Consider the following 27,593-nt stretch of genomic DNA (forward strand, 5'->3'; position numbering starts at 1 on the left):
AAGTCCCTGCATGACACAGGACATGATTATATTTTATTTAAATACTTTGGTTTCATTTTTGTTATCGGTAGGTTATGTTGCATTATTTCAGTGTTGTGTGTACATTACCTGTATTATTATTATTAAAATGTACAGGTTATCAGTATATTTGAAGGTACAAAGCAAATTTTTGGTAGTTCAAGTAGTTACCAAATACTGTATATATATATATAACTTAATAAAATATACAGTAGTAAAAATGCAGGCACCAGTTTGCCTTCCTGTAATACTGGAAACATTTTCACTGTTGTTTTACTGTGAATTTCTGGCAACCACATCTGCTGTTTTTTCCTGTAAATTTAACAGGATATATAGTGTATATAATATTTGCGAGTCACGTAAAGTATCACATGTGCTTTGTTTTTAAGAATGACCACAGTTGGCATGGAAAGTCACTATGGCTCAGAACACACATTTTTGTGTTTGTAAATGTGATGAGCTCATAGCCTCGCTCATTACGAGTGTGGTGACGTACCTTGTGTCTGGTAGTTGAGCCTCCTCATTTCCACCGGGTCAGAGGAATGGGCCAGTAAGTGATCTTTAACTCCAGCCGAGTGCTCATCTTTAGCCGAGGGAGAGGAGCGCTTCCTGTGCAGCCAGGAAATGACATCAAAACATGAGCGTGCGAACACAGAGATCAGGTGGAGGTGTAAATATGCAAGATATTTAGTGTTAGCATCTGTTAGGAGAACATCAGCACTAATCTGAGCTCAATTAAACCCTCCCATTGCACTCACGAAACGCCAAACACAAAAAACAAGCGTTTATTATCGGATCAAAGAGAGCCGCTCGATGCGATACACACCTCTCCTGTTTGCTGCATCCCGCGGAAGGAGATGGAAAAGAAGAGGGGAGAAAAGGGAAAATGTCACAGGAAGAAAACTGCACAGACGGTGTGTGTAGGGTGAATTTGTCAGAAATGTGGAAATGCCATTGCTACTAATGAGCTCCGATTCTAGCTGACATTTGCAAAATGAGTTTTCTTTTCACTCAATAGACATATACCTTGAACCCAGGGCATTTGATTCTCTTGTTGTTCAATAAGACCGACTCAATTCGGCTATAATTGAGAAGAGTGGTACTTTTTATCTGTAGCTATTATCAGATTTTGGCAGACGTGCTATTATGACTTTTTTATTGTGTGAGGGGAAAATATCAATTCTGCAGTCTAGTTCAAAAAGTAAAGGACTATTATTTAATCATTAAAGTCTAGTGAAAGTATCCAGAAAAAGAGTGTCTTAAGAAAAAACACTGTTAAATTGCTGACTGTCACAGCGGTTTCTTGAATCTCGATTTTCTACTCTAACAGTGAGTCAGCAATGTCTCTGAGAGAGACCGGCTATTTATACCTGACAGTTCAGTAAACTCACTGTGTTTGCAACGCACGGCCAAAAGGAAAATATGGTCACTTAAGCAGAAAATACGCTTCTCCATGATCTCAGTGCAGGATGACTGATTGCATTTTTCTTGGAAAAGCACCAGTAAAGTAATTTTGTTTTCCGCACCTCTTGAAGAGCAGGATGGCGATGACGATGATGATGATGAGGACGACGGCCAGCACTGGTCCCATCACCCACAGCATCTCTGGGTCCTCAACGTGACGGGACATCCCGCTGTGGAGCTTCACCATCATGGGATCAGAGTAAGGACTCACCGTGAACATCTTATGATACAGAAAGAAGGAGGAGAAAGCAAAATAGTTACGTTTCGGCACAGCTACTTATTCTTTATTATGACTATATTCCACATTTCAGAATAATAGTAAAGTCAAACTATGAAATAACACAAATAAAGTACGGAAATTATGCAGAGATAAAATATTAAATCAGGGATTTCCTTTTTGTTGTTGTTAGCTAAATCTCTTTAACCTAAAATATTCACTTGCAGCCCCCCTGAGATTTTAATGTATTTCAATAATTTAAAAACACATTTGCATGTTCATGGTTCTCTGATGACATGCAGGTACACAAATAAAATGTTTAAAAATATATATTTTTAAGTAGGTGTTTTATAATTGTTTTAAAGTAAATGTTTTTAATAATGAATTAATTGTTAACTTTCAACTCATGAATCACAGTTTAAATGAATGAAAACCTAAAACTTAAATCATTTATAAAAAATAATTGTATTTATTTTAACTCAAATTAATTTTACTTATCAAATTTAAGCATACATTTTTTTTTATAAATAATAGTTTTGTATTATTTAGAAATTCATATATAAAGTATAAATGTCTATATAATTATGTATGCATATAAAACTAATTTCAAACCTTCAAGCATATGCTTTTAAATCAAAGGATATACTTAAAATTACATACTTGTGAGGAAATAATACTTAATGAATACCATTATAATGCATCATACGGGCTTGATAGAGATCAAGCTAAAATATTGTAATATATTTAGTTTTTGGTGTTGCTGTAATCCATGTCATGTCCTATACACATATATAGGCTGAATTTGGTGTGTAAAAGTAAGTGTTTTTCAGCTTTAGGAACGGAGAGGAGCGTCACACTGTCATCTATACAGCTGTGTATTCTACAGTACACCTGGGCCTTAATGTGGTGTTTACTGAGGTTTAGTGATCACATACAGACTGAAAAACTATTGAAGGGTGTATGAGCGGAGCATGAGGAAAGCCTTCAACTCTTCAAATCCGCACAGAAGTCAGTCTCCTTCCACAAACGCTGGCAAATAATCGTCTTAGTAACACCTTTTAGACATCACAGCAGGGCGCGCGAGAAAGAGGGATGGAAACAGGAAGATAGAGGGAGAGCGGGAGAAAGGGCTGAGGGAGGGGTAACCTCTTCCATCCCACTGAGAACCGGAGGTTACGCATCATCAAGCAAATCCCATCAGTGCGACACCTTCTGCATTCCCTCCGGAAGCGACACCAGGAACCGCAGAAGCCAGAACACATTTACAGCAGCTCAGAATCAACACCGCGCTTAAAGCAAACCTTCACCCAAAAATGAAAATGGTGTCATCATTTACAGGTTTGGAACAACACACCGCAAAATATGAGATCGCAATTTTTTTTTTTAAAGTCAGCATGAAATGGAAGTTGTGCTAGTCTTTTCTTCACTATAGTGATGTATATCTGAGTGAAACAGAAGACAAATTGTAGGGCGGGACTTTATTTTGTCCGTGTGGAATTGATTGGATGGTTAGATGGTTGTGGTTTGTCATTGGTCAATCTCATGTGAGTGACAAGGTGCCCCGCCCACTTACTCCCGGTTTCCCTTTTTTCCTCACTGACAGACGTCTTCTTGATTTAAGCATGAACTCAAATAATTTTTTTGCTAAAAAATTATGGTGGTTGAGGATATTCCCTGTTCCATGTAAAGCGCTTTGAGTACCCAGAAAAGCGCTATATAAATATATATATCTTTTTTTTTTTTAAATAAGGCTTAATTATTTTAAGTAATTTTGCTTTTCAAGCAAATGTATCTTGATTTAAGAATGTTTAAATATTTGTAATGGAAAACAAGTCAAAACTACTGAGTAAAAAAATAATTTTATGCAGTGCAATACTCAAAAAAAAGTTTTTAGTATTAGCATTTAGCATTTTTGAACGTCTATCCCTTTCATCCACAATCTGAGATGAACCAGGTGAGTTTTATCTAAATATAAATGCCTCCACTAATCTTTCAGAAGAACAATTTTCGTATCTAATTCGACACAGCTGTGAGGAATACCCAAAGGGAATTTTTATTTCTTTGTATTTGCTCTTGCATTGCTTGGGAGACTTCATTTGAGTCAATAGTGGAGATGCAATAAGAACGTAGAGCTGTAAAATGAAATGCTGATAGCAGCTCAGACCATTTAGTCATAGAACTTGATAGTTGTAAAATCTTCTATTTTTTAGCTACAGACCAATCTGAGCACAGATTGATTGAGACATAGAGATCTCTTCTGAAACTGTAGGATACATGTCTGAGATTCTCCATCTAATAAAAGAAATTCAACTTATCTCATTTGTTTTTTTTCTTGTAAAAGCAGAAAAAATGATGGAAACCGATTGGCTGAATGATTGACACCAATGAACAACTGTTTCAAATTAAATATAGCATCCACACGCATAATGCAGACTTCATATTTAAACAGCAGTCTTTAGCAGTTAAAGATACAATATGTAGGATTTTTCGCCGCCAGGCGAAATTACAATATTTACAATAACAAAGGCGTATATTGATGACACAAAGCATTAAGCGGATTATGAATCTTGTCGTCAAGCTGATGGATCTTTTATGGATGAGTGAATACACGGATGTTTTTATCATGACTGTGGTATAAAGCAGGGCGCGATTGCTAATGAGAGACGTAGCCTATACCAGCACCACACGCAACACGAGTCCCGCGGATATAAAGGAATATGGACATTTTATTCTACCGAACTACACGCAAGTGCTGAATTATTACTCACACAGGTCAGTTTATTAGACGAATTAAACTTGTGAGGTAACGCAGCGATGTTTCACTCGCTCTAACAGTTACACGATCACACTAAACGGCATTTGAGTGTGTTGAATGTTGTTAGTTAGGTTGTTTGTTGGCTATATGAGACTAGCAGTAAGCTAGATCAACATTAAAATAACATACAGATCATATTCTAACATTTCATCATGTTGAACTAAATAACATTGATTAGTTGTATGTACATTTGCTCACCTGTCTAATAAAGTACATGCAACACTCGCGTCTCTGTCAAGTCGAAGTTAGTCGCGGAGCTCTTGGCATCTCGAAAGATGTTGATCTTCGTTTTAGTCCTCTTTTTGTCTCAAGGTCTGCTTGCCGAATAATGTTTGAACAAAACAACAACAGCGTGAGCGTCCTGCTAGGCATAACCCAGTTGTCCACGTTTGTCGCCATGGTTACTATGGCAGTACGAGCGGAAAAACCGAGGGTATTGCGGAATATGACGCCATTGACTGGCGGCTCCCTCACCCCGGCTCACATGCCCCGTTTCCTTGGTTAAAATTGCAATTTTCTCACGATTTACAAATAGTTGGAAACATTTGGGATATTGTAAGTAATCAACTAAACAAAATATATAACATTGGCCTAGTGGTTTTTGGATATTTTACTTCAAAAATCCTACATATTGTACCTTTAAATATTCACAGACACTAAACCATATCATGATTTTGAAGTGTACAGAAGTGTATCACGACATGAAGTGTACAGCCCTACTCTTCATTTATTAATCCGAAATTTGCCAGATTCTGTGTTATAAAGTAAATTCCGCTTTAATATCTGAATTCTACATTTCTCACATCGCAAAAACCACAGGGCCGTAGATCTGCTGGGCTACTATCATCATCCTCATCCTCATCCTCAGCTCTGTCTCTCTTCTGAGCGCTTGCGTGACAGCGGAGGAAGAGAGCGTCTTAAAGCCCTGTGGGAATCTGTCAGTGGGAAACTTTCATAGTGATCAATTTAATCGGCACTACCTCAGACGGAAGCACATCCCACAGCGTGAGTAATGCTTCTCTGACTGACTCCAACCATTATTTACTGATGCATATTCATGTGTGTGTGTGTGTGTGTGTTTTCATTTCTCTTTCACCTCTCCTCCATCTCTTCATCTGTAACGCTCAGGTCTCTCCACCATTAATGATACCATCTCTCTCTCTCTCTCTCTCTTCGTCGTCACACTCTCTGCTGATCTGCCGCAGTCCTTCATGTGATGTCTCTTTCTCCTTCCTTTCTTTCATCTCCTCCTCCTCTAATCTGTTTTTCTTTAAGTGCTGCGGTAGTTTTGCAGTCGACCTCTTTCATCCAATTTCACACTCGCTAGTCTGTTTGTCAGCCCACCACAGACTGTCCTTTCACAAAATCCTCTCCTCTTTTTTTCCTTCTCTCCTTATTTAGCCTCTCCTCTCATTCTTAACGGCTAGTTGTTCAGACTGGCTCTTAACATAATGACTGTGTTTATGCAACTGGTCACAGGGCTCACGTGTGTGTTTGTGTGTGTATGTGTACAGGTTTGGCTGTACTTAAATAGTGAAATATTATAACAACCGACTACCAAAAAGGCTTATAAATCAACCAAAGCATGTTTTTATTTAAGGGAGCTTTCACATCTGCCTCGTTTAGTTGGGTTGATTCGCACTAGAGTTCGTTGTCCCCCGTGGTGCGGTTGGTTTGCGCAGGTGTGAATGTCGCAATCGCACTCGGGTGCGCACCAAAAGCGGACCAATCAACGCTTTCTAACGAACTCTGGAGCGGTTCGTTTGTGGTGAGAACATGATCCGACCTCGAACAGACCCAACTGCCAAAGAACTGTGCGTTTTTGGACCAAACCAGCTGCCGTAGTCATTATGTCACTGTTTAGCAACATTAATGCACGTCTCCTCCTGAAGTGACGTGCCTTTGCCGCATGCAGTGCATTAAACATTATTTTCAAGCCGCATCCTCACTTTATTCTCAGATGTTATTGTCTGCCTAAAGTAGAACTATATAATAAACTATGAGCAGGGATACAGTCAGCCCGCGCAGTCGTCTCTCCATAGTAAAAAGCGGCGTGTTGTCTGCTGGATTTTCCTCCTTTTTGCTTACTTCCAAGAGTTGGAATTTCCCCGCACGTTAATTCTGACCAATCGAAGTGCAGTTATGGAAATACGTTCAAGACACATCTGGCCAACTAGTGATGTGGATGTTGTCACGTGACTGGGTTTTGGTTCGTTTCATCAACTGATTCAGATCAGAGCAATATCAGTGTGGTGTGAAAAGGAACCAAAACGGCTGAAAAATGCTACAAAGTATAATTTTTCGCCCTTGTTCCGGACCAAATGAACCAAACTACAGATCTGAAAGCACCCTAAATCTAGTGTTTTGCACAGTTTTACACTGTAGGTAGGTTTAAAGGCCCAATTGACCCTTCGCAGGGAGCTTGATCTGACAGGTGATCTGACCAATCATACTTCACCATCCGCCATTTTGTCCGACAAAGCAGTCAGGAGAGTTAGTAGATTAACATGGGAGGATTTGAGCTTGAGAAGCGGAGTGTACTGACGCCTTTCCGCGGTTAAAACAACATTCCTTCTGATGTTCATTCATGTTTATTTGATGCTATAAATGAACTAGAAGGAAGAGATGATCGGTTCACGAGCAGCTTTAACTGAGGCGACACAGCGATCTGACAGACACATTAAAGAGCCACAAAACTGTATTTACTGTTTAAATTTCTTTTAAAAAATGACCAAATTTGAAAGCTGAGACTTTGTTTAATATCAAAAGTACCCTGGTCTGTGTCTGTCAGTGTGTTGTCACTGTCCTCTCGGCTCCGCAATGTATTTTTCACTGGGTGAGAACATGGTGTGTGTGAGAGCGGCGTAGCTTGTCGGACAAAGGGATCCTTGCGAACGGTCAATTACACCAAAAACTATGAAGATTACAATAAAGATATAGTTCTAAAAATCATTCTCAATATTAAAGAATAGCAGAGTTCACAGCACAGCTATAACGATAACGATAGAGAGACAATATTGTTGGAATCATTTTTAGAACAATTTTATACAGGTGATGAACGATAAAAACATTGAGAGCCAATCAGAATCAATCCTGCTGTAATGAGCTCAAGCATTTAAAGTGACAGTCAAGCATGCGCTTAGAATAAACAGAATGTTACGGTCTGCTGTTGTGAATGCAAATATAGTTATCTTTATAGTTATCTTTATACTTATTGTTAGTGTGAATGGGCCTTAAGGGTTGTGCTAGGCAATTGAAAATAGCATTAACCTAATATAAAATCAATGGAAGTCTATGCAATGTCCTCACTAATTTATGTGTGTGTGTCCCTGTGTGTGTGTGTGTGTGTGTGTGAGACTCACTGAGTCCCGGTCTTTCAGTGCCGCCAGTATAAACGTGCGGTACTGCTGCTGTCCAGGTAGAGGTTTGTTAAAGAAGCCATTGTACGTTTTCTCGTCTCCTAACACAAAGGTTTCTGGAAGATACTCCATCTTGGCAGCGATGTAAGGCTGCAGGAAGTCCTGAGTTTGTCTCCTCCTCCTCTTCCTCACATCTGAGTCTCCATTACTCCCCAAAAGCTGAGAAATCACAGAGAACACATCAGGACAGGGACAAACAATGACAATACATTGGGGAAAAAAACATCCATGTATAAAACCACTGACGTGAATGTTCATATACCCTCATTTACAAGTTTTAGGGCTAGAAGAATTTCTTTAAAAATAGTTTTTCACACAGTTTCACATTAAATGAACACAAGTAAGAATGAAACAAAAATATTTTTTTTTCTTCAAAAAGATTAAATTAAAAACATTAAATAAATATAATTTCACGTAGCTTAATTTTTTAATAATTTTAAAATAATTGCAAATATATATATATATATATATATATATATATATATACATACACACACACGCATGTAAACCAGAGTTCAAAAGTTTCAGCAAGGATGCATTCATTTAATCCAAAGTGACAGACATTTATAATATTACAAAAGTTATCTATTTCAAATAAATGCTGTTCTTTTGATTTTTTGATACATCAAAGAATACTGAAAAGCAGCACAACTGTTTTCAAGATTGATAATAATCAGAAATATTTCTTCAAATCATCATATTATACTGATTTCTGAAGGATCATGTGACACTGAAGACTGGAGTAATGATGCTGAAAATTCAGATTTCAGATTACACTTTACAAGATATTAAAATAGAAAACAGTAATTTTAAATTATAATAATATTTCACAATATCACTGTTTTTACTGTATTATTGATCAAAGAAATGCAGCCCTGACTTTTCTAAAATATGAAAAAATCGTACCAACCCCAAACTTTTGAACGGTTGTGTGTGTATACTGTATATATATATATAGTACTACTTTAGGTCTATTTTGATTGGCACTTTCAGTCCATGAAGCAGCTGGACTGTGACCCAGAGGTCAGAGGTTGAATATCAGCCTCAGGTGCTTCAGTCAGAGGCATCATTAATTCAAAATGACATACACACTGTCTCCGAGAGCTTCATCTGTCTCTTTATAGACCACTTCCCCTGTTTCTCCATCCATCACTCTTTCTCTCTTTTCCTTTCTCGCCACTAACATAATAAGCAACAGACCACTGCTTCTTTAGTTTAGTAAAGCACATTTGGTCGAGGCTGAATCAAATCCAAGGCCACAGGATTACATCTGAGCAAATGAGGTCTAGCGGCAGAGAGAATGAGGACTGCAGCGGGACAGCGGGACTAATATCAGCGTGGTGATAAACACCAGCACAACACGGGATCCAATAATACACCTCTCATTTGACTCGGCAACGCTCATAAATAAGGGGCAACTCAGGGGAGAATGGCTGCGAGAAAACGGGCTGTTTCAAAACACTGGTGACACCGTTGTGATTTTTACAGCGCCGCTGCGTTTTGATATTCAGTAAGCAGCAGCACCTGAAAAGTTTCGCCTGTTTTGCAGACGATAGTTTATTGAGTGCAAGCAAACTCATGAGAAAGCAGAACCGTGTTGGAGCCCGAAAGCTCAGTAGTAATAATAAAAAAAAGCTAAATAATGCCAAGAGAAGCTTTTTAAGAGCCTGTGTGTGTCTCAACAGCTGCTGCAGAGGAACTGAGAAGGTAAAAAGAGGAGAAAAATAACAACAAATACTAACATTATGTAGAACATAGAAAAGACACCATCAAGTTTGTGAACCCCATGCAGAATCTGTGAAAACGTGAATAATTTGAACAAAATAAGAGGGATCATACAAAATCAGGGTTCCCACACCTTGGTTAATTTCAAATTCAAAGGACTTTCCAGGTCCAATAGCCTCAAATTCAAGGACTTCATGTGGGGACACATTAGCCTGGAAATCCAGACCAGTGATGCGTGGGTCAATGTATAAACAACCCGCACCCGACCGACGTTTTCAACTAACCCGCCCGCAACTCGGACCGCAAAAAAAAGAAAGAAAATATTGTACCCGACCGCTTCCTGACCCGCATTTTTTAAACAGCTAGTAAATGCTCATCGTAGTGTCATTGGGCCATAGACGTAGGAACTAGGGGTGCGGGTGCAGCATTTTTCTGAATGCTGTATGATATAGCCTAGTGTTATGTAATAAAGGCTTGATTTATTCATTTATTTCGTTTCATTTTCTTAACAATTAAGATGCTGCATGTGTTTATCCAGTCTAATCGAAGTGTGCGTCTCTCTCCCGACCCCCCCCCGCCCCCTCTCAGAAAATACATAAAACTGACATTACTGAGCTATATGCGTTTAAAAGTAGCCTATTAAAACGGCACAATGGCATTGCTTTAGTTCAATGTTGGGAAATCGGGCATTTTGTCCCGCGTCAGCTTTTATACAAAAGTTAATAACGCGCTCAACATTCAAAAGGTAAATAAGGATTTCCCACTTTCATCTCTGCCTGCAGACTGAGCTCGTGCGTCATCTTCGCACCAGTTATTCAGACAAAGGTTTAATTGGCATCTTTATTTCAAACGACCCGACCGACCACAACCCAAATATCATTAAAAATATTTTTGGATGACTCGTAACCGCGGGTAACCGTGCATCACTGATCCAGACCTAAATCTGAAAGATTAATGGTCTGGCGTCAACTAATTAAAATTGGCCAGCTCGAGGGGCGGCACCAAGATGCATTTGAAAATCTCACTGCACGCAATTGGTTAACTCTACGACCAATCACAACAATACACGGGGTGACGTATCCAGAGCGAGGGAAACAAACGATTCGAATGCCGTCTTCTGTTCCTCTTTTAGAGAAAAAGGCAAGTCTAAATCTTTCATTGTAACGGCCAATGCCGTTTCAAACAACTGGTGTTCATCCATAGCCATCTTGCAATGTTTACTAATGACTTCGCAGCGTCATCTCGCCTCTGGCCCGCCTATATCAGATAATCCGATCTGATTGGTGCAGCTCAGATACAGCATATTTAATGAGCATCATTACTCGACACCAGAGTAACTCGCTGAGCAAATTCAACTCTCGCGAGAACTCTGGATTTCCAGGGTAGGGACACATTTCAAGTGAGAGCAAGGTTACATAATTTCAGGCTATTTTTGCAATGTGTCACGGTGTGTCTGTGAAACGTTGAGGTTTCATCGTAGTAGTTTTGTGCGCGTGAACGTCATGGCAACATACAACACAAAGTACCTCACGCGGGAAACACTTCACGTAACGCGTAAATGCGCGTAACTAACGTAAATCAAGCAAGCTAGTGTGCATAGGCCACGAAGAGTTGGTGAAATAACACATTAGCGGACCGGAGGGAATAATATGGATTTTTTCCCAGGAAACTTCTTGCAGAAAATAAATGCAAGCACTTTCAAGGACCCGTATCTATGGGTGTTTATTTTCAAAAACTTTCCAGGGTCTTGAATTTTTTTTTTTTTCAGATTCACAAACTTTCAAGGATTTCCTGGGAACCCTGAAAATGCATGTTATTTTTTATTTAGTACTGTCCTGAATAATATATTTTACATAAAAGATGTTTACATATAGTCCACAAGACATTTTTTTTTTTGAATTTATAAAAATTACCCTGTTCAAAAGATTATGAACCCTTAAAACTTTGTGTCGTTACCTGGATGATCCGCTACTGGTTTTTTGTTTTGTGATTCTACAAGGGGTTCACAAAATTTCAAGCAGCACTATATCGCAGGCCTCACGTATGACTGAGTATACTGAGTATACTGAGTATTTTGAATATTGTGCAAAAGTTCATTTATTTCAGTAATTCAACTTAAAAGTTACATGCAAAGTGAGATATTTCAAGCCTTTATTTGTTATAATTGTGATAATTATGGCTTACAGATTATGAAACCCCAAATTCAAAATTAGAATATTGTGAAAAGGTTTTCATAAGCTGTAAGCCATAATCATCACAATTATAACAAATAAAGGCTTGAAATATCTCACTTTGCATGTAATGAGTCTATATAATATAGTTTCACCTTTTAAGTTGAATTACTGAAATAAATTAACTTTTTTTTTTTGAGTGTCACCTGTATGTGATCATCACAAACACACACTCACCTCATCCAGATCCATATCCTCTGGGTTTTCCCAGCGACGTAGAGTTGATGTGGTTACAGGTACCACCGCTATATAAAACCACCTAAGAGGAAAACACACACAAACGTGTCATTATAGTGAAAATGTCCTATCTATCTATCAGGTTCAGTGTGTTTGTGAGTGTGATGAAACATGGACATTAGACCACTGATTGCATTTCTGAAGTGTTTTGTGACGCCCGTGGCTCATTCAGCGACTGAAACAAACACTTGAATCGCACGATTAACAGCTGAGTAATTCCCACACTCTCATGCCAGGACTGAGCAAGAGCATTGTTTGATATGTGTGATGTCTATAATGTCTGATGTAACTGCCTCTAACAATCTCGCTTTGGCTTTGATGAGGAAATATGTCTGGTAATTTCTAATGAAAGGATTTGGGAGCCGTCTTTGGTCAGAACCGATCCCGCGGGCAGCGTGGGTATTTTCAGCGTTCAGCCAGCTCTGACTGCACTGCATTACGGCAAATCCGGCTCGCTGCAGTGCACTAAACCCATGTGAGATGACTCCTGTGAGCTGGGATGGGAAGTGCCTCAGTCTCTAAAGCACAACGGTCTAATATTTGCTCAAAGAGGAACAGGATTCTTGTATATGTGCCCTGGCTGAACTCTGAGACTCCAGCAAACATCTCCTTGAGCCAACACGTATCATCGTTGGGTTGTTTTAAAAATCCAGCTTTTAATGTTGTTCATGTGTCTATATGGCTGGGCAAAAAAATAAATTTTTCGATTAATCGATTTTTAAAATGTGGTCGATTCAAAATCGATTCTCAAATGCCAAAAATCTATTTTTTTCCATATTTATTTATACCTATCACCCAAAAGCCAGTATTAGTTTTACAGTGTTCATAGGCTTGCAGCCTCCATGTTACTCTAATGCTGTGAGATTTTATGTTAGTTTTCTCTTAAACATAAAATAACCTGATCCTGATTGATCAAGGAATGCGACTGTTCTGACTCATCTAATTTTCAGCATCAATTTTTCATCTTGCATCAAAATCCTGTCTATTCATTGTATGCATTTGTAGTTGGGTTTTAATGTACCCAAGAGTACCTAAAATAAAAAGAGTTTAATATACAGGTTTGTGGCTCTATTTCTTTTTATTAATTAACCACTCGTAAACTTATGTTCACCGTTTACAAATAAAAAAATATAGGATTTGTATTAAATCTATATTCATTGAGTCGAATCAGGAATAAAATCGAATTTAGAATCGGAATTGAATCGAAATCGAATCGAATTCAGAGCTTGCGAATCGAAATCGAATCAAATTGGAACATCTGAATCGATACCCAGTCCGGTGTTTTTTAATATGCTTTAAGACAAGCCATGTGTAAATTCATAAGTCAATAGCATTGTTGAGTATTTTCTGCTTAAAACTGCAGTGAACCAAAGACAGCCAATCAGATCAACGTGTGATCGTCAACCAGTGGATCTCTGAGCTGAGTGAGTGGAGGCGGGGCTCATTTGCATTTTCATGGTCCAAGTATACTTAATGAGGCTATTTTAAGGCACAAATATATTTTTTTTCAAGGAAAGAACGTTTAAATATGACATTTCTGTGATCAAATATGAGTTTTAAGGGATAACACTATTGACTAAAGGGGCACTTTGAGATAAACACGAGGAATAAAAGCACTGATGCTGTGCTCGAGTGCTGCAGACCGCAGGAAGATGAGCAGTAAAGATAATGCTTGCTTTTACTTTGGTGTGAAATGTCAGTCAATGCAAAAGTTAACATCACTTTTATATTATTATTTTTTTCTGTTTATTGTCTAAGCACTTAATGTAGCTCATATGTGACGCACGGCGTGTAAGAACAATCTCGGCTTTTACTGATCATTAGTTAGCGATGCATTTTTTAACAGAGGGCATCATTTTGCAAGAGGAAAACAAATGCTGCTTTTCATAGTCACCCATTTATTCCCACTGGGGGAAAATAAAAAGACATTTACACAACAGTTTGATATTTTTATAAAGAAAAGCATGTTATTTTTGAAAATTAAATGAAGCGGAAACAAATCTGACAACTACGTGAAAAAAATAAGCTAAAAAAACTGCTGTGGATACAAGCAAACTCAATGACGAGATGAAATGGAAACCTGGGGAATCATAATCTCGACCACAGCAGAATTTATTTAGCAGATTTAATTACAGGTAAAATACATATCAATCATCATCAGCGCAATGCAATGTCTCATGTCACTCAGACATGTGATAAACAAAATAAAAATAAAAATTTCCCCATTCTACATGACTACACAGTAATAATAATAATACATTATTCAAAAATTACATTGTTTTATTAATATTAACATTACAAAAATGAAACAAATCAATATTACTCCCAATATATATATATATTTTGTCAATATCGCACACCTCTTACAACACTATCATGACCACAGAAGTGTTAATGGCTGCACAAGATTCAATGATGATTTTATTAAGGTTTTTCTCTGACGGTTTCTGTTTCTGACAAGTAATTTGTTGAGGTCAATTTGTAAAGAAAGACTACACACCTGCACACATATATATTCAAACACGCATACCTACACTGTAAAAAATGTGGCTGCGATTACTTAAAATTTGTTGAGATAACTTAAATATCCAACTTAACCAAACTAAACTTAAGTTAACTAAACTTAATATTTTAAGTCAAGCTTGAACACATACTTTTTAAAGTTGAAACAATGTTGGATTTTAAGTTGTGCTAATTAATCGCAGCAATTTTTTTTACAGTGTATAGACTAAACTCGTAATACGCATGTGCAGCATTTTCACAGGTTTGCGTTTTTGAAGTTTGCGCAGAGATAACTTTTTGCCCCCCAAATTTTTCATGGCTTGCACCTTTGAACCTATTTCAAGGTTTGCGTTCTCGAGCCACCAGACACTGTTGTTGTGCGGATGAGCGGGCCGGAGCGCGTTAAGGGTTTTCTGTTAGAACGGTGTTGTGTTTGCGGCCCCTAAGTTCTAATGATCTTTGCAACGGAAGTGAATCAATCAAATCAAACTTCAGCTGGATAATAACTTTATTCTAGAGCTGCTGTGAAGCCAAAACAATCTCTGTTACTGTAATTTCCTATTATCACTGTAAAGCTGCTTTGAAACAATCTATATGTGACCCTGGACCACAAAACCAGTCTTATGTGTCAATTTTATTTTATACACAATCTGAAAGCTGAATAAATAAGCTTTCCATTGATGTATGGTTTGTTATAGGATAGGACAAAATTTGTCCGAGATACAACCATTTGCAAATCAAATTTTAGAAATTTGAAAAATCGAAACATTAAGCAAATCTTTAAAGTTGTGCATTTATGTTCACGATTGTGCTGCATTCACTCACAAAAATAAATGTTTTATATATGAACATGTAAGGTAGGACATTTACTAAATGTCTTCATGGATCATGATCTTTACTTAATATCCTAATGATTTTTGGCATAAAAGAAAAATCTATCATTTTGACCCATACAATGTATTGTTGGCTATTGCCACAGATATACCCGTGCGACTCGTGACTGGTTTTGTGGTCCAGGGCCACATATTGTTAAAAGCGCTATATAAATGAAGGTGACTTGACTGACCTGACGAGGGCGCTGTTGTGCACTTTGGGCAGTGTGATGGTGAGTTTGCCGCCCTCCTCTGGGTCTTGTTTCTGGTGGGCCGGTTTGCTGGTGAACAGGTCCGGGGCGGTGCGTATGGAGACCTGCTGCTGTAGTCCACCGGCGCTGTTCCCTCGGCTCATCAACACGAAGGAGTAATCGGTGTCCGGCTGCAAACGCGTGATCAACTTTCTCTTCAGGTCGCCCTGAACCTCAACGCTCTGCTGGTTATACAGGATCTGGCACAGCGGGAGCACAGGTTAACAATGAGACTCATTTTACACTGCATTTTCTACTTCACAACTGTGGAACGACAGGGAAAAGGCACCTTGAAAGGCACTTGGGACTTGTAGGTTTCCGGCACCTCCCATGTGAGCAGGACAGAGGTCTTCATCACAGCTTTCACACCAAAGTTTTTAGTGAACTCTGTAGAGGAGGTGAGAATAAAAGAGTTACTGCATGCCACAGACTCCTCACCCCATCTCTCTCAGTGATTGGCAGAGGAAACGCATCACTGCACTGATTAACATGCAGTTCGAGACTGATAACGCCTTCATCTCAAACCACACATCAGAAATCAAAGCCGACTATCTGCCCTCTGCATGTGGGTTATGCTATAGGGAAGCTGAGGAGTCAGAGCGCAGGGAAATGAAAGAGACGCCATCTCAGCAGACATATTTAAAGGCATAGTTCATCAAAAACGAATATCCTGTCATTATTTCATCACCCTTGACGTTTCAAATACGCCCGTCAAATGACGATTATTTGCACAAATATTTGCGATGAATTATTTAATTGTCTCTTTTGCTTATGTCACTTACAATGTAAGCCTTATATTATAATTAATTTTTTTTATTTTTTATTGGTCAACTAAAATAGGTCCATATGTTTTTCTTTAATATAATATAATATAATATAATATAATATAATATAATATAATATAATATAATATAATATAATATAATATAATATAATTAGGGCTGTCAAAAGATTAATCGTGATTAATCACATCCAAAATAAAAGTTTGTGTTTACATAATATATGTGTGTGTACTGAGTATAATTATTATGTATAAATACACACACACATTCATGTATATATTTAAGGAATAATTGCATTTATATACTGTATATACATTTATATAATTCATATTATATATAAATATTTTATATATAAATATACAAATTTTTCATAAATATATACATGATTGTGTGTGTTTTTATATATATAAATCATTATACACAGTACACACACATATATTATGTAAACACAAACTTATTTTGGATGCGATTTATCGCGATTAATCTTTTGACAGCCCTAAATAAAATAAAATATAATATAATATAATATAATATAATAAAAAGTGAAACTCTAAGAACCAAGAATGTTTGGCATGATGCAAATGTTAAATAACAATAAAACTGGAGTATTTCGACCATTACTTTAATCTTTGATTGCCATTTGTTTACCTGCTTAAATTTCCCTTATTTAATATCTCAAATAATTGTGATTAGATCAACTAAACACAATCTGATAATGCATTAATAATCACGACAGGCCTAGTTGCAAACCTGCATAACAATTTTCTGTGAAGCACGAAAGGAAATGAAAATGGATGTTGTTGAGCTCCAAGAATAACACAAAGGTAGTCCATATGTTCTATGGAAGAAAGAAAACCGTACATGTTTTGGGAACGACATACGGGTGAAGTAACCCTTTAATGTTTCTAGCATAAGATGAGGCGTATGTGAAGTTTTGCAGCGACTGCAATTCACAAGCCATACGTCTCCAACCATCTGCTCTGCGTGAGAGTTTTTCAATGAACGTGTGTATGAGACAAACCGACAAACGGCTGAAACTGCCTGGATCTTTTTGCAACACACAAAAACATAATATGACAATCACAAAACACTTTACTTCCATAACGTGACACATTCTCAACAGAAACTGAGTAGTGAGTGGAAAATGTTTTTGGGTGGGAACTGACATCATCAATAAACGCACTGAATCAAATCTTGTCCGAATTAATTCATGATTTTGTCCTAACAGATGCGACTGTCCACAGAATCATGCGACAAGGCATTTTTTCAGATGCTTGGCTCTATTTTTATCACACAGCACTGAGTATCTCCTCCCACAGTGGAATCTCACTGGACCAAACCATTAGCAGAGCAAAAACACAGATGAAATCTCTTTAATGTCTCAGATGGTTTTCCCAACAGCAAATGGAGATTAAATGGAGATGTATTTTTCTTAAATCTCCTGATTCTCAGATTTTTCTCCTTAGAAAAAAATCCTTTAGCACGCACTAAAACTAAAACCATAAAACCCACTTTTTATTACTTAAAGCTGCAGTCCGGCACTTTTTTGGGTTTAAAAATATAAAAAAAGACATTTTTGAAAAAAAAACGTAACCAGCCAGTGTTCAAAACGATCTGCTTGCCTTACCTCGATTCAAAACGGTAAGCTTGTAATAATGATTTTAATTCCAGTGGTACTGGTGGATTTCCGCGGGAATTTCGAGCATGTCTTTGCGTCATTACGTCACTTCTGTACACATAGAGAAGGAGTCTCCGGCTAGCGTGTGTGGATGATGGAGGTGGAGATTTAGCTTAGCACTTGGTATGGCGGATCCCGAAAGTTTAAAGCGACAATCACCAGTGACAACATCAGCATGATATAGCTACTGCAATGCTTCCCCTCACCCCCCGAATTTGGTCAGAACAAAAGTGAATGTTACTTACTTGTTCATATGACATTTACCGATGAAAATTCTAATGTTGACACTTTCAAAAAGTATACTCTGAGATTGCTGATGACAGTAGTACAGTATCCACACTTGCACAGTGTGATATATTTCCTGCAGTTGTACTTATATCCCAAAAGTTCCCAAAGATTTTTAATTTCAGAGAAATTCCAATTTTAAATAATTGTCCAGCCCGGAAAACCTGTTCACTTGTCGCCTGTCGCTGACGTAATATCCGCGTAATCCCTGGCTTCCGCTCGTACTGCCAAAGTAACTATGGCGACAGACGTGGACAACTGCGTAGTGCGTAGCGTCTATCGGCACGCTCACACTGTTGTTGTTTCGTTCAAACATTATGCACCGTGGCAAGCAGACTTTGGGAAAAAATGAGAACTAAACCGAGGATCAATTTCAGCGTGGCGTTCTCGAGACGCCGAGAGCTAGCGTCCGCGACAAACTTCGACTTGATAGAGACGCCGCTCTTGCATGTACTTTATTAGACAGGCGAGCAAATGTACATAAAACTAATCAATGTTATACAGCTCAACATGATGAAATGTTAGAATATGATCTGTATGTTATTCTAATGATGATCTAGCTTACTGCTATTCTCATACAGACAAACTAACACATAGAATAACATTATAACTTTAACACACTCAAATGCAGTTTAGTGTGATAGTTTAGAGCGAGTGAACAGCGCTGCGTTACCATTCGTCTAATAAACTGACGTGTGTGAGTATTTATTCAGCATTTGTGGGTAGTTCGGTAGAATTAAATGCCATTATTCCTTTATATCCGCGGGACTCGTGTGAATGGCGCTGATATCTGTCTCTCATTAGCAATCGCGCCTGCTTCATACCACAGTCATGATAAAAACATCAATGTATTCACTCATCCATAAACATTATTAGATCCATTGGCTTGATGACAAGATCCATAATCAAGATCCAAAATGTTGCGTCATCAGCCTACGCCTTTGTTATTGTAAGAGGTTAGCGACCCCTAGCAGCGAAAATAATTACATATTGTATCTTTAAATAAATAACTCACCAGGCATGGAGGTAGACATGGTTCTGCTCTGGATGCTGGGGCTTATCGGACCTCCACCTTTCCCCGTGAACGCCCTCACTCTGATGTCATAGGTGGTGTCCGGTTGCAGACCCTGGATGGTCATTTGCGTCTCGGCGGTACCGTTGGTCTGGTTCTGATGGCTGTTGATGTCACGGTACACCACCACGTAGCGTACGATTTTGCCGTTCCTCTCGGGCAGAGCCGGGGGGTCCCAGGCCAGCTTGGTCGTGGTGGTGGTCAGGCCCACGACTCTGAGGTTTTGTGGGTAACTGCTGGGAACATCATCCGGGGTGCTGATCTCTTTACTGTACTCCTCTCCGTTTCCCGCGCGGTTCTTGGCGCAGAGCTTGAAAATGTAGGTGGCGCCCTTGTGCAGGCCGGTGACGGTGAAGTGGTCGTCGCTGCGCCTGAAGTCACGGGTGGTGTAGTTCTCCTCCTCTTCACGCTTGTAGCGCAGTCTGTAGCCCATCAGTTCTCCCACCATCTCTTTAGGAGGCTGCCACTGGATCAGCGCCGTGTTCCCGATGGTGGTGCTAATGATCATGGTGGGCTTGCCTGGAACTACCAGTGACAGAGATGCGACATATCCGTCAGATTATTCCTCATTTTGTCAGTCATGGCTAATACTAGAGTAACACAGCTTTATTTCAGTATGGTTTTTTGATGTAGCGCTGCATGAGAAATAAAATAGATATTGCGATTGACAGTGTTTTAGCGTCTCAGATTGGTCTTAATTTACTGTGAATCAAGCCACTCTGAATCAAGCCACCGAAACCAGTGCTATTTTAGTATCATTGATATACTATTATAGTTGTTGTTAATATTTTAATATTTAATTTTTTATGTTCTGTTTTAGTAATTTTGGTATGCGTTTTTGTCATTCAAGAAATACATTTTTTTTTTTACTTTTAGTTTTTTTAGTTATAGCAATATATGTATTGCCGGCTGACCACCAAAATAAAAGCTTGATGGTATAACATTGGTTTAGCATATAACATAAAATATATATATATATATATTTTTTTTTTTCCCATTAATTTGAATACATTTTACAATAATAGTAATATATTTCTTATTTTGTTCAATATTTTGATTTAAATAATAAGTGAAAATATGACCTATGAAAACTCAATTGGAAAGAGATTGAGTTATTTGTTTAAGTTATTAAAAAAATGATCGACGATCAATATAAGTTTTTTTCCCCCAATTTTGCACACTCCGCTTTTGGTGTAAAGTATGGTCAACCATGATTCATTTAGCAAAGCAGCACACTGATAAATCCTCCCTAACCCAAGAAAAAGAATGATGCGAATGAATCTCCACTTCTATATAATCTACAGTTCCTGAAATGGGTGTAAAGCTGAAAATACAGCTATAGTGATAGTGGAGGTCACTGCGAGGTCATCGTGGACTGAACTTTTTACATCTGAAAATACTAAATGCACTTTCAATGAACTCTTAATCTGTGACTGGAATAAAACACACACTCACCCGCCCCAGTCGTCGTCACTACTTTGGCTTTACTCCGCGCTCCGTCTCCTTTAGTGGTGTACGCCGCCACAGTAACAGAGTATGTCGTTTCAGGCAACAGGCCGGTGATGATGGCCTCCTGAGAGAGAGAGAGAGAGAGAGAGAGAGAGAGAGACAGAGAGAGACAGAGAGAGATTATTATATAAACATATTCATGCATTTTTTTCTTTTTACTGATTGATTTATTGACTTTTGTGATTATTTGTTAATTGCTTATGTAATGGCCAATGCTTTGGCAATACTGTACAAGTCATGCCAATAAAGCTCATTTGAATTTGAGAGAGAGAGAGAGAGAGATAGATAGATAGATAAGATAGATAGATAGAGAGAGAGAGAGAGAGAGAGAGAGAGAGAGAGAGATAGATAGATACATAGATAGATAGATAGATAGATAGATAGAGAGAGAGACATAGAGATAGATATAGAGAGAGAGATAGAGGTAGAGATAGAGAGAGAGATAGAGATTTATATATATATAGAGATAGAGAGATAGAGAGAGAGAGAGAGAGAGAGAGAGAGAGAGAGAGAGAGAGAGAGAGAGAAAGAATTGATGGCAAGCAGAGACATATTGTGCGGTTGGTCCTTTTTCATCGTTCAGCGTGCTGTCAAATTTCTGACATGTCTGTTTAATATTGTTGAAGTGCATTTCAAGGTTTTCATTAAACTTTAAGCATTCAGTCAGGACATGCAGCTTTGTCTCAATTTTGAGTCTACCTGGTCAAGGTGCTTTTCAGTTTCCTATCAGTCACATGTTTTTCCTTGACTTTTACTTTGTCTGGGCTTTAAAGGATGATATAATCCTGTTTTCTTGTGGTCAATAAGTTGTGAGATGCTTTCACAGCTGCTCTTTTTGTGTCCTTATAACTCAAGGATAATGGACAAATCCTGTTCTTCACACCGCACTCGTTCTGCATGCAAAGTGTTTCAAATATTTTTAGATTTCATTTAGAATCAATGCAGGATTGTTGAATCTCACAAAAGGCTCTTATATTGACTTCGAGTTCATTCACTGCGGCGCTGAAGGAGCCCGTGGAAGTGCCTTTAAAGCCGAAATTATTACATCATGATGAATGTGTGATGCGCTTGGTGCCTAATGTGAATCTGATTTTATTCCCTAAGATCTAGATCATTTTTGGAAGGTCATAATTCTAGTTTTATTCGTTTCACAACCAGTTCTCCCAGCACTACTCTTGTGGATCTAGTTTCCCCTGACAGACTCTGGTACATTTGATAAAACATGCACAGAAAAACCCATCAGAGTGTCTAAATATTGTCATCTCAACCAAAACTGGGGAAAGCGGATGCATGGATTTTGTTTCACTGAATGTGTGGAGAAGCTGCTTGAGTCTGGAAGAACAGCAGGAGGCCGCGAATCAGCCGCCAAAACCCTTCTAAAGTTTCTTCCTATTGAAGATAGACATGTGACATATTGCAGTCTGCATTTTTATGGGAAACTTGGGAAAAAAAGAGAGAGAGAAATTGGAACAAGTAAAAGATTTTACATTCTTAGATGTTTGTAGTACAGAAAACCCACCTGTTCAAGCTCACATATACAGACATCATTGACTTTGAAATTTCCCAATTTCTTGTGCATGTGCTGTTCATAATGAATGACTCCTTGTAAACAGACCAGCTGAAAAAAGTAAACCCATGCTACACTCTAAAAAATGCTGGATTGTTTCAACCCAATTTTGGGGCATATATGGACAAACCCAAACCTTGGGTTAAAAATGTAATTAAAAAAATTAACCCAACGGCTGGGTTTGTCCATATTTGACCCAAAATTGGGTTGAAACAACCCAGCATTTTTTAGAGGGTGTATTCACACCAGGAAAGTCCGATAGTTCACTTGCTTTGGTCCGGACCAAATAAATTTTTTTGTTGTTGTTGTTTGGTGCGGTTCGCTTTCACACTGCTCTTTTTGCAAGTGAACCAAAATTTGTAAACAAAACCACACGTGTGCTAAGGTCGTCCATTCATTGGACAAGGATTCTCAAGTGGGGAAATTAGGAAGTGCAAAAAAAAAGCTATTGTATATACTAACAAGTGCTGTCAACGTTAACGCTTGCGATTAAGTTAGACCAGTTTAACGTAAATTAACGCAGCATCCCCCCCCCACACACACACCCACCCACCATCCTTGTATTGTAACTATCGTTATACATTATATGAACTCGCTCTTATTCATGCAAATGCTTTTAAAGCATTTATGCGTGATTAGACTAAAGAGAACGCTCTGTATGTGAATGTCCTGATGCGCACACATTAATTCATTCCATTCCAATGATGCACACACGACGCGCAGAAAGACGCGCAACAGTATCGTGTGGCCAGACAGCGCGCCGGAATTAAATTCTCTTTCGCACTTGAACGAACAATAACACAAACCATTATGCCAAAATGTAGTAAATCAACAACAGATCACTTTCCCATAACGCAACTCCGACTACGGAGGCCTGTTAACTCAAAGGCGCAGAGCTTTCTTGCAATTGGGTCAGTTCATGTTCACATCGTAAACGAACCGTACCAGAGTTCGTTTGGAACCGTACCGAGACCACCTCTTCAGCTGGGTCTCGGTTCGATTGTTTGGTCCGCACCCGAGTTCGATTGCTGTATTCACACCTGCCCAAAAGGTCCGCACCAAGGGGGGAAACGAACTAGAGTTCGATTCAATCGAACCAAACAAAGCAGGTGTGAATACACCCAGAGAGTATCCTCATCCAAACAACAAAAGTCTTCCTCTTACTGTAAACATAATACATTCTTAAAGTCAATATGATTGTTTATTTTACATGTAATTCACGCTTTTCACAATCCAGATGGATAAATCCGCATTCTACCCATTTTCTCTCATTGGAAAATCAAGTTTCTCTTGGAAGTATATCACCATACAGAAGAAAAACAGTTGATTTTCACATTGGCTTTAATTATCACTTCACAGCTAGACGTATATTCCAGACTCTCTCGCGGGAGATCAGAAGAAAATGTGAATCATCTAACGCTTTTAAATGCTAGTTAAAAGCTGCAGCGTGGCAGGGATCCCTCTCTTGCTTTATATTCCTGTTCTGAGGAGTCTGTCTTATCTCTAGCATGTGTTTGGGAGAGTCATTGGGTCCTGAAAAGTGGGAAGACTTCAACATTTCACATTAAGGCATGATGGATAGGCTGCCTGTGGCAACACAGAGTTTACTAGAGCCGACCACCATTGAGAGAGACGCCGCTTTATCTGTTTAGAGTGATATCACTGTCACGACTCATTAATAAAGAAGAAATGGAAACACAGAGAGACGGAGCGATGGAAAGGGCTGCACACAGAGACACAGACAGACCCACATACAGACGGAGAGGTTTAACAGGGCATGGCGTCACATGGCAGTTGAACACGAGCCTCTATAAATATGTAGGGCACAGTAAGAGGGACGCAGGGTGCCAGCATGTGCTCAGCGCTGGGTCCCACAGCTTCTCAACAGCGCATTTAAAAGAGTTAGTTCACCCAAAGATGAAAATACTCTCATCATTTACTCATGTCGTTCCAAACCTGTATGACTGTATGCTAATAATCGGAAGACAAATGAAGATATTTTTAATCTGTCCCTCCACTGAAAGTCTATTCCGTTCATAAAGAGATCATAAAATTAATCCATATATGGATCAAGTGGTTTAGTCTTCTGAAGAGACGTGATCGATTTATATGATGAACATAAAAACATTGGTCAGCGAACGTACATAATACATTAAAATTCAGGCACAGAAGAACTAATGACATTTTGAAACGTCATAGATTGGTGGTGAATAGACCTTCAATGGAGGGACAGAAATCTCTCAGATTTCATTAAAAATATCTTAATTTGTGTTCCGAAGATGAATGAGAGTCTCTTGAATTTTCATTTTTGGCTGAACTATCACTTTAATTAATTCGCCAGTGGTTTGTGATTACTGGACCATGCTTCTTCTTTTTTTTTATCTTTTTTTTTATCATTCTGTTGAAAGCACAAAGAGCCATTTCTAGCCTGCGAAATGTTTTAGAGTTGATTATTTTCAATTTATTGATCAAGAGATATAAATCAAGACATAATCAAATCAACTTTTTCCCACAAAGTTTTGTAGTAATAAATGGTAAAGGTGAAATATTCATATATGTAAAATAGTTTTGCTTTGTGTTGCATTTTTATTTAGCATATAGTAAGACCAATCATTGGAAGCACTTCCTCATAAATAAACTACAATTTTTTTGATACTTAATAAGGCTGGGTATTGACAAATATTTCACAGTGTGATTCAATATCAATTCATTTGGAAATATTTCAGGCTAATTTTTCTAATCTCTAATTAATGATATTGAACTATAATGCTTTAAACAGGGAACTCTCTCACTGCTACATTACAATATTAAAAGATAAAATTAACAGAGGCCAAATTCAAATCAATCAAATAAAAATATATGAATGTATGCAAACATTTAAATTGTATATGAGGCAGTTCTTATATCAACTTTCTGATTACATAATTATGTTTCTACTCCAATTTGCTGTTAAATATATAAAAATTTCTCACACAATTTCTCATTTCTATCACACAAACAAGAATGCAGAAAAGCATGTGGAAAAACAGCACGAATGTGAAAATGTTGTATTGCATTTATACAACAGTTCAATAAACAAGAGTCACATGCTCGTTCCTAAATTAATCCGCTTTTTTTAACAAAACTGTTCAATTATTGATTCAATTGATTCACTCATCCCGACAGTCACTTGTTGCCACCTACTGGTGCAACGTTTTAACCTACCACTGAAAAATCACAACGAATACACAGACAGGCATACTGTAGTACAACTGTTGTATCAACATGATTATATGGTTAGTTGCATTTTATAATTTGCATTCAGAAATATTTTCCCTGCTGAGGCCTGCTGTTATTAATCCAGAGTTCCCTCAGCGAAAAAAAGCCGAACTTCAGGTAAAATCGACCACTTTATTCAGTGGAAAAACAAAGCTCCCCGTGGACAAGCGAATAAGAGCGTTAGACAGACAGCAGCAATACTTTCGAGTCGTGTAGTATAACTTCAGCATCTTCAGGGTACAGGCTCTTATCTTTAGAGAGACGAGGGAAGATAAATCTCAAAGATTTTAGTGACAAAACCATTTCTTTGTGAAATTTCATAAAGATGTTAATCCATTCCCCAATGGAAGAGCACCAATCCAAAAAACTATGGCTGAAAGCACTTGAACAGAGCGTGAGAGAGAGAGAGAGAGAGAGAGAGAGAGAGAGAGAGAGAGAGAGAGAGAGAGAGAGAGAGAGAGAGAGAGAGAGAGAGAGAGAGAATGAAGGAGGTGTTTGTCTACAATCACACCACACAAGCTGTATTCAGGAGGCAGATGGAGGCGTATTCCTGCCGTATGGCCACATCTCAGAACACACACGCACACACACACACACACACACACACACACACACACACACACAAACAAACACGCACGAGCACACGCACACACGCACGCACGCACGCACACACACACACACACACACACACACACACACACACACGCGCACACGCACGCACACACGCACACACACACACACACACACACGGGTCATTTTGTGGGGTTTGTTGCATCTTATTCTGGCCAAGAACCACCAATTTACTAAGAGTCATCAGATCGACATGTACATCGACCAGCCATTGTTTACGGGTGGATAAATCTGAAATCAATGTTCATTGTTATTCAGCTAATAATGCATCAGTCTCTGTGTCAGTGCAAGCCAACAGAATAATAAATGTGTGTTGAGTTTGTGGTCAGACTTTCAGTTCATACAAAAGTGACAGGGACTCAACGGGTCGTGGACGCGCTCGCTTTTTTCTTTATCAGTGCGAAAGAGACTCAAATAACTCAGTCGATAAGTGCTATACATCATTCGAAACTGTTAAGTGTCTACTTTTATTTGTGTACACTCACAATAAAAAAATTCACTGTAGAAACATGATGCGCGTTCTGCCATCTCTCTCTCTGTGAAGTCCAGTCTGAAACATGACAGAAAATGAACTGTACCTCATGAATACTTGCAACTCATGAATAACTCATGAATACTTTCTAATGATTTATAGTTATTAGGCCGCCTGCATTTGCCCAAAATATTAACTTATTATTAATCACAATAAGATGTTTTCCCTAAGTTGCTCCTGATATCAGCATGTTCACAGATGTGTTGTTGTTTTTTACAGGGACCGGTTGCCACTGATGAGTCCTGCCGACTCAAACTTTTACACAAGTCTCTTCAAACTGTTTTTCTCTGAGAGAAAATGTTCAAATGAAAAAGCGAACACTTGGATATGACAGGTGTGTTGAACAGGAACCGTTTCAAGAATGGTGCAAAGGTGTGTGACTATTGTCTTTAGATCAGTGTGCTCAATAATGTGCCTTTTTGTCCTCCGTTATGTATATTTGGATTATGTTGTGTTGTAAATAAAATCCAAACAATCAAAAAGCCATTCTTTTAATCTCTCCACATTCTTTGTTCTAGTTCCCTCACAG

General features: G+C 38.4%; 1 protein-coding gene across 2 annotated transcripts in view; it reads right to left on the minus strand.

Annotated features, from left to right (window-relative positions):
* ptprfa (protein tyrosine phosphatase receptor type Fa) overlaps positions 1 to 27,593 on the minus strand; it is a 229,810-nt gene that overhangs the window by 28,468 nt on the left and 173,749 nt on the right. For both annotated transcript variants that reach the window (XM_079628592.1, XM_079628591.1), the window contains exons 13-20: positions 21,024 to 21,141; positions 19,512 to 20,093; positions 16,041 to 16,138; positions 15,695 to 15,951; positions 12,067 to 12,148; positions 7,877 to 8,092; positions 1,545 to 1,702; positions 515 to 627 (exon numbers count right to left, since the gene is read on the minus strand). In XM_079628592.1, coding sequence (XP_079484718.1) covers positions 515 to 627; positions 1,545 to 1,702; positions 7,877 to 8,092; positions 12,067 to 12,148; positions 15,695 to 15,951; positions 16,041 to 16,138; positions 19,512 to 20,093; positions 21,024 to 21,141 — 1,624 coding nt within the window. The remainder of the gene's footprint in view (positions 1 to 514; positions 628 to 1,544; positions 1,703 to 7,876; positions 8,093 to 12,066; positions 12,149 to 15,694; positions 15,952 to 16,040; positions 16,139 to 19,511; positions 20,094 to 21,023; positions 21,142 to 27,593) is intronic.

Source organism: Phoxinus phoxinus (genome assembly GCF_949152265.1).
Source record: "Phoxinus phoxinus genome assembly, chromosome: 11".
In the NCBI taxonomy this organism is placed as follows: domain Eukaryota; kingdom Metazoa; phylum Chordata; class Actinopteri; order Cypriniformes; family Leuciscidae; genus Phoxinus; species Phoxinus phoxinus.